At 59.1% G+C, this 7,037-nt stretch overlaps 1 protein-coding gene across 1 annotated transcript; it reads right to left on the bottom strand.

The window, feature by feature from the left end:
• Positions 1-2,979: 2,979 nt before the first annotated feature.
• Positions 2,980-6,728, bottom strand: MNX1 (motor neuron and pancreas homeobox 1). Its single transcript, XM_075140807.1, has 3 exons — positions 6,116-6,728; positions 3,993-4,153; positions 2,980-3,910 (listed from the first exon to the last, which is right to left on the bottom strand). Exons 1-3 carry the CDS (start codon positions 6,711-6,713, stop codon positions 3,578-3,580), a joined length of 1,092 nt encoding a protein of 363 aa, XP_074996908.1. The 5' UTR covers positions 6,714-6,728; the 3' UTR covers positions 2,980-3,577.
• Positions 6,729-7,037: the final 309 nt, after the last annotated feature.

The raw sequence follows: 7,037 nt of genomic DNA, 5'->3' as shown, positions 1-7,037 counted from the left end.
TGACATTAATCCCTTAGTTTTGGATGAGCATCACAGTTTGGACTTCAGAAATAATCAATAGTCTTTCTGCTAGTGAAGTATTTCATTCCCAGCAGTTTCATGGAGAGTTTGAGGGGGATTATATATTTATGGTTTCCCATTTGAAAGACTTTTAGCAGGTTTACCTCAAACATATGGATCCTATTTTGGTTCTTTTGTTTTAGCACTTAATGCTTATGAAATTGCCAGTTAATGACATCCATGCCTAAACCATGTTGCTTTTTAAAGCAAAATGTCTACCAAAGGTCCATGTTCATACTTACCACTTCTCAAGTACAGCAATGAAAGTTTTAAGAGGATTGTTACCTACTGTGTCTGGGGGAAGGAACCGACCGAATAATGAAATTACAAACAGGGGGTTAGACTAAAGCCTTGCTAGCTCTGCCTGCGCTGGGTCTCAAGGCAAAGCGACCCCCCCGCGCCAATGGGGCACCGCAGGGCTGGGTGCGGGGGGGGGACCCCGGGGCGATGCTCAGCCGGAGAGCGCGTCCCCTCCGTCCCCAGACCGGCCTCTGGCTGACCCGGGGCTGCGGGAGATAACGGGCCCCTTTGATGCTGCCCGGCTAGGCAAACCCCAGGGCACCTACCGCCCGGGGCACCCACTGCCCGGGGCACCCACCGCCGGGCCGGGCCGGGCCGGGCCGCTCCGGGAGCGGCCGCGGAGCCTCCGCGGGCCGGGCGGGGAGTGGAGTGGAGCGGAGCGCGGAGCGTGGAGCGTGTCGCGCACGTTACCGGGCTCCGCTAATCACCCGGAGCCTTTGATTGCGCTGCACGTGGGGACGAGCCTCCTCACTTCAAAAGGGCGTGGGAAATCCCGATTAAAAGGCTTTTCTCCCCCGTTGGGATCGACACCTTCTTTGAAGCCCTTCCAAGCGACAATGCAAACGCACCCACCGCCAAAGGACCGTATCTATATTTTAAGTGACTTTAATTTCTCTTTCCCCCCCTTCTCGCTCTCTCCCCCCCTCCTCTCCTTTCGGTTTTGGAAACACCTGGTAAGTTGTAAAATGATTTACGAAGTGAAAGTGTTAAATGAGGCCACCAGCTGTAAGACTGACAGAGCTTTATGAGTTTTATTAGGTGCCCTATTATGGAAAATAAACTTTAATCCGTCCATAAAAAACAGAATCTGAAAAACATATTTGCCCTTGTAGTCTGGAACACTGAAGGTATTCTTGTGAGACGCTGGGCTTTAAAGAGATTAATTTTATTGAGACAGACACAATACACCGGTAGGACTTTGATACGGAGCCCGCGAATAGTTGCCTGTACCCCGCAAGGCTGTTTTTCATAGGGCTGAGACACGTTTGGACACACACCTCTTGGGCATACAGCGAATTTCTGGCCCGGTGGCGCACGTCTGCCACTTTAATTAGCGGGTATTTAAGAAAATTAATGGCTGAGGGAGGATCTTTGCGGGGGCGGGAGTGATCTCGGGTAGCTCTTGATTTTTTTATTGTCATTATTATTTTATTTATTGTTAATTTTTTTAAGATAACGATGTGTCCTCCAGACTGACGCGTTTTAGATATTTTAAGGTGTAAGCAAGAGGTAAATCCTGCTGGAAGTGGGTAACCCGGACGCGCCGCCCGGTTTCGGGCGGAGGAGGCGCCGCGGCCCTGCGCAGGAATTGCGCGACCCTGCGCGGGCATTCACCCGCGAAGATGCAGCCTCAGCCACCGGCGTGGAAAATGGCAGAGCAACTAATGCTTTTATTTTCCTACCGCCTTAAATTCTCTATAACCTGTGGCCGGAGGGAAACCGTTTACAAAACTAAAGCTTTCGACGCGATTGTTTCCGTGCCGGGGGGAGGTATCGATCAAGCCCAAATCAAGTTTACCCCGATCAAGTTTTTTGACATATGGGATCCATCCAGATTTATGATTTACCCCGTGAACGTGCGTGATTTACGGCGTGTCCCCCCGGCGCGCTGGTGTGCCGGGCCGGTGAACTAATAACTAACGGCGTTGGCTCTAAATGCCACCTCCAGCCGCCACCACCTGAAGCTCTCCGCGACGGACAGCTCTTGTCCTTCGTGTCACCTCACGGCATCATCTCATGCATCCGCCAGACGGTGTTGTACGGGGTGGATTGTCACAGAAGCCATTCAGAGGGGCCGTGCTGCTCTCATCTGAAGGGTTAACGCGGGTTTATAAAAAATCGCGTTTTTTTTTTTTAAAAAAAAAAGGCGTACCGGAGTGGGAAGACTCCGTATTTCGGAGCTCTTCATCCTCCGGGGCTCTACGGGGGAGCGGGAGCACCCGGGATGCGGAGGGATGCGGGGGGCCGGGGACCCTGAGGCTCCGGCGGGTCCCTCCGCACCCCTGGCGCGGCCCTGCGCGGGAGCGGGAGCCGAGCCGCGCCGTAATTCATTAGGGGGGATGAATTGCCAGACGTGGCCCCGAGCTGGTGGGGATGAGCCAGTGATTATATTTAAATTCGCTATAATTGATTTGGGGAAGAGCTGCAGTGACAAGGATGAATTGATCTGCAAATTTATTGGCGAGATAAATCCCGCAGTTATCGAAAAGCCCGCGCTTCGCTGCCGGGGCGGCCGTCGGTAGGTGGGGGGTCCCGTCCTCCGTACCGGGGAGGGCGCGGGGGCTCCTCGCCCCCTTCCACCCGCCTGAGCCCCTCGCTCTTTTGCCAGCGGTAAACCAGCGCTGCTCCCTCATTTCCTACGCCCTGGCTCCGGGTTTGCAGCCCCACAGGGGGAGAGGGGCCCCGTTGCTGCCCGGCCTCTCCCCTCCCAGCCACAGGTTCCCGAGAGCATTGCATGGCGGAGGACCCCGCCGCTCCCCCGGTAGGACTCGCAGCTCTGCTACCGGGAGGGGCTGGAAAGCAGCAAAACAAAACCCGGGGGGAAGCCGTCTTGATTCCTGCCCTGTACCGAGAGGCCGATGACAGATACTGCACGACGGCTGCGGTACCGAATTAAATTCGGGTTAGAAACCGGTTCCCCGCTCCTTCCCGGGCGCTTCAGCACCGCCCAGAGCACCGGGACCCCCCGGCACAGGAGAGCCCAGCATCCCCCCCGCACAGAGCGCTCATACATCTCAAGTACAAAACGCCGTTTATTTTCCACCCCCTCGCGCAGGCGGGAGGGCCTGGGGAATAATTTAGCATGCATAAGTAGAGGTATTTTTTTTTTTTTATAAATACGATATACAAAAATAAAGACAGTATTGAGATTTCCAGCAGTTTTAACGTTCATGACATAAACAGTTTTCCCGATATGTAGTGAGAACAAAACATTTCCGATATTCAGCGAAAGGAACGCGCTTCCAGGGGGCAGGGAGGGGGAGGGGGGGGGGCTCAAGTTTTGTCTGATTTTCAGTCAATAATAACACTGTATCCACCGTAAATCCTCTTCCCCGCCCGGCATGCGGGGGATCCTCTTCTCCATCCCCCTCCAAGCAGGGAGAAATCGGAACAAGGGGGGGAGCGGGGCCGGTGCCCACCAGGAGCGGCGGGGCTCCCCCCCCCGGCAGGACGGGCAGAGCCCGCGGCTGGAGGGAGCGGGGCGTGCGGGGGGGGCTCACTGGGGCTGCGCCGGGGCTCCGTGCCGGCCCCGGGGCTGCATGTCCTCCTCCTCTGCCTCGGAGCAGTCGGAGGAGTGGTAAGGGCAGCATCGCCCGGCCGCCGCCGCCTCCTCTTCCTCCTCCTCCTCTTCCTCGTCTTCGGGCTCGCTGTCGGGCAGCTCCCGCATCCTCCTCCCGCCGCTCTTCTCCGGGGCGGGCAGCAGCAGGTCCTCATCCCCCTTGTCCTCCCCGCCGCCCCCCTTCTGCTTCTCGGCCTCCTGCGCCGCCTGCTCCTTCGCCTTCTTGCTGCGCTTCCACTTCATTCGCCGGTTCTGGAACCAGATCTTCACCTGGGGGAGACGGGGGACAGACACCGCCTCATCCACCGCCCCCCCTCGGCAGCATCTCCCCCTCTGCCCCTCGCCCACTCACCTGCGTCTCGGTGAGCATCAGCGACGTGGCCACCTCGAAGCGCTTGGGCCGGGAGAGATACTTGTTGAGCTTGAACTGGTGCTCCAGCTCCAGCAGCTGCTGGCTGGTGAAGGCCGTGCGAGGCCGGCGGCACTTCCCCAGCAGGTTGGACTGCGCTTGGGCTGGGAAAGGAGACGGGGGGGGAGCGCGGAGGTGAGCGCGGAGCCGCCCCGCTGCAGCCGGGCATCCCCCGGGACGGGGAAGAGGCAGGAAAGACGGTGGAGGGGAGGTTGAGGCAAGGATGGACAGTTATCCACCGCAGCACAGAATGGGGGAGGGATCCCCTCCAGCTCCGGGGTTTCTCAGCTTGCACGGTGTCAGGGAATCCCCCACAGGGACGCAAAAAAAAAAATTAAATTAAATCTTTTAAATAAAGAAAAATATGTCTCTTGATTTCCCAAGAGTCTAGCAAGTGCGAGACAATAAAACGGAGCCAGGGATCGCGGCGAAGGGGTACCGGGCTCTCCGGGGAACAGCAATTTGCTCCATTTAATGCTTTAGTCAAGCCCGCCGCACTCCCAGCCCGACCATACCCGTTTAATTAACGGGATGGCAGGCGGGCAGCCCTCCGGCGGGCCGGGGCCGGCTCCGGAAGGACCGGCGGGCACCGGCCGCCCGTCGGAGCATAAATCAGCAGCGACGGCTGGAAAACTGTCTTTGAACGAAAAAAAAAATCCGAGTGTTTTCCTTGTTCAGAAATAATAATTAAAATCAGGGATTGCATTAAAAAAAAATAAGGCCCGGCGATGGCTAAGGGGGAGGGCACCGGGGACACTGAGCCCCGCCGCGGGGCCCGCACACCCCCGGGGATGCGACGCGGCCGCGCTACCGCTCATTTCTCGGAGCATTTTGGCACTTTGGCTTATTTGGTTCAGAAAATCAGAAAACTAAGAAGGGGCAGCTCTCGCTCCCCGGCCGCGTTTGGAGCCCGCTCGCTAACGCCGGCAGAGAGAAAAGGACAGTGTCCGCTGCCGGACAGCAGCGCCGAGGAGATTTTCTCACTGCGGTGCGATTTTCCGAGGCTCCATTCTCGTTTCTCTCCGGTTATTTATTCCCCTCCTGCACCTTGTTTGAGAGGCAGAGCTCTGACAACTCTCTTAATTATTTTTTTCTTCCTGAATGTTCCAGTCTAAACAACCCCAATTCGAGAGAAAACAATGGAGTTTTTTGTCTGCGAATGTGTGTGCAGAGTATGAGAAGGGGAAAGAAAAAAAAAAAATCGCAATTCTTTTCCTGGCATGATTTTCGTAAAACTACACCTCCGGTATTGTTAAATCGGCCATTCCCACAGAGAGCTCACACCTCCGAAAATGATCTTTGCCTGAAACAGATGCACGCAAAGTCCCCATCGCCGTGAGGCCTAGTGCTGAGCACCGCGCCTTTGCTGGGACTTCGGGATTGTCTGGTTTAATGCAGCATTTTCAGCCTTCCCTGGTCCCAAACCTAAACCCCTCCGATTGTATTTATTTCATGCCTATTCCCAGAGAACGCGGAACCCCAAATTTTTGGCTAACCGCAGATCCTCCCTACGCCCGTTTGCCCAGAGGAGCCTGCCATAATTATTATAAACCCATTTCCGATAAGAGAGAAATAAAATTAAGAACGGTGGCTCGGTGATGGGACCTGCCGCCCCATATTTTTGGGGAATACGTCGAGACCGGGTTTTGGGGGCGGAGGGGACCATGGGGGCTCCTGCCCTGTCCCTACCGGCCCCCCGTCTCCCCTCCCCGGCGGCTTCTGCACCTCGGGGACGGCGGGAAAGGGCGTTCGCAACGGCAGGAAGCGATTTGCCACCTTCCTATTTAACCTGCCACGAAAAACCGGGCTGTTCGGGGCTCCTCGGGGGCCGGGAATGGTGAGGCGACCCGCACATCCCCGCTTCCCATTGCGGATCGCTGCTTCCTCCTTCTAATAAAAATAAAATTTCAAAAAAATTCAAAGTCACCGCCTGTTTAAACCTGCTGCTCGTTCACGCTGGGGCAGGGAGGGGGTTTCTCCCTTCTGGGAAGGAGGCAGCTCCCGGTAGGCCCCTGCACCGGGTTGGAGGGGCGGAGGGGACGCGGCCGGGGGAGGCAAATACTCACAGTTGAAGTCGGGCATTTTGGGCAGGATCATGCCGGCGGTGGAGGCCCGCAGCCACTGGTCCAGCTGGAAGGTGCCGGCGCTGAGCTTGATGGGGTCGGCGGCGGGGTGGGACGGGTGCGCTCCCTGCACTTGCGAGTAGGAGTAAGAGAGGGCCGGGTGCTGCCCGCCCAGCGCCGAGTAGCCGTACACGGGGTGCCCGTAGAGGGCCGCCTGCGCCGGCATGCCCGGCCCGCCGGGCGCCGCGGGGTGCAGTCCCAGGGCCATGCCGGCCGCCGAGGCGTGGTGATGCGGGTGGGCGCCGGCGCCGGTACCGGGCAAGAAGCCGGGTTTGGGGACCAGGGCGCAGTGGGCGGCCAGGAGGCGCGGCGGAGAGGGGCTGTCGGTGCGCAGGCAGTCGGCGGGCCCGCCGGCGGGATGCTCGGAGGAGGACGAAGAGGAAGAGGACGAGGAAGAGGACGGGGGGCTGCCGCTCCCGCTGCTGCTGCTGCCGCCCAGCGAGGTGACCAGGGCCAGCGGCGCGCTCTGCCCCGCCGCCGCCGCCTTGGGGGGGTCGACAGCCAGCAGCGCGTCGATGCGGAAATTTTTGGATTTTTCCATGGGAGCGCCGGCGGGCTGGGGCGGGAGGCGGCGGGGGTGGGGGGGAACCGCGGCGCGTCGGGCGGCCCCGGGCCGGCCGCGTCTCCCGGCGGCGGCGGGCGGCAGTGTGGCCGCGCTCCGCGGCGCGCCCCTTCAAGGGCCGCAGGCGGCTCCCATTGGGCCGGCGGCGCTGCGGCCTCGCCCGCCATTGGCCCCGCCGCCCACCTGTCACGGCGGAGCGGGGGCGGCCCGCCCCCTTCCTCCCCCCTTCTTCCACCCCCCCACCCCCGGGGGCTCCGGCAGAGGCGGGGGCAGCGGGCGGGGGGTTAACGGGAGGGGACGGTC

This window comes from Calonectris borealis, chromosome 2 (assembly GCF_964195595.1).
Source record: "Calonectris borealis chromosome 2, bCalBor7.hap1.2, whole genome shotgun sequence".
Classification (NCBI taxonomy): Eukaryota; Metazoa; Chordata; class Aves; order Procellariiformes; family Procellariidae; genus Calonectris; species Calonectris borealis.
The sequence above is the reverse complement of the archived record's forward strand: the minus strand, read 5'-3'. Positions and strand labels throughout refer to the sequence as shown.

What these genes read in the sequence shown, in the direction of transcription:
- MNX1 (XM_075140807.1), bottom strand. Translation starts at nt 6,713, where the DNA reads ATGGAAAAATCCAAAAATTTCCGCATCGACGCGCTGCTGGCTGTCGAC. An exon ending in CAAAATGCCCGACTTCAACT is followed by an intron (nt 4,154 to 6,115) that starts GTGAGTATTTGC and finishes CTCCTTTCCCAG; the next exon opens with CCCAAGCGCAGTCCAACCTG. An exon ending in TGATGCTCACCGAGACGCAG is followed by an intron (nt 3,911 to 3,992) that starts GTGAGTGGGCGA and finishes CGTCTCCCCCAG; the next exon opens with GTGAAGATCTGGTTCCAGAA.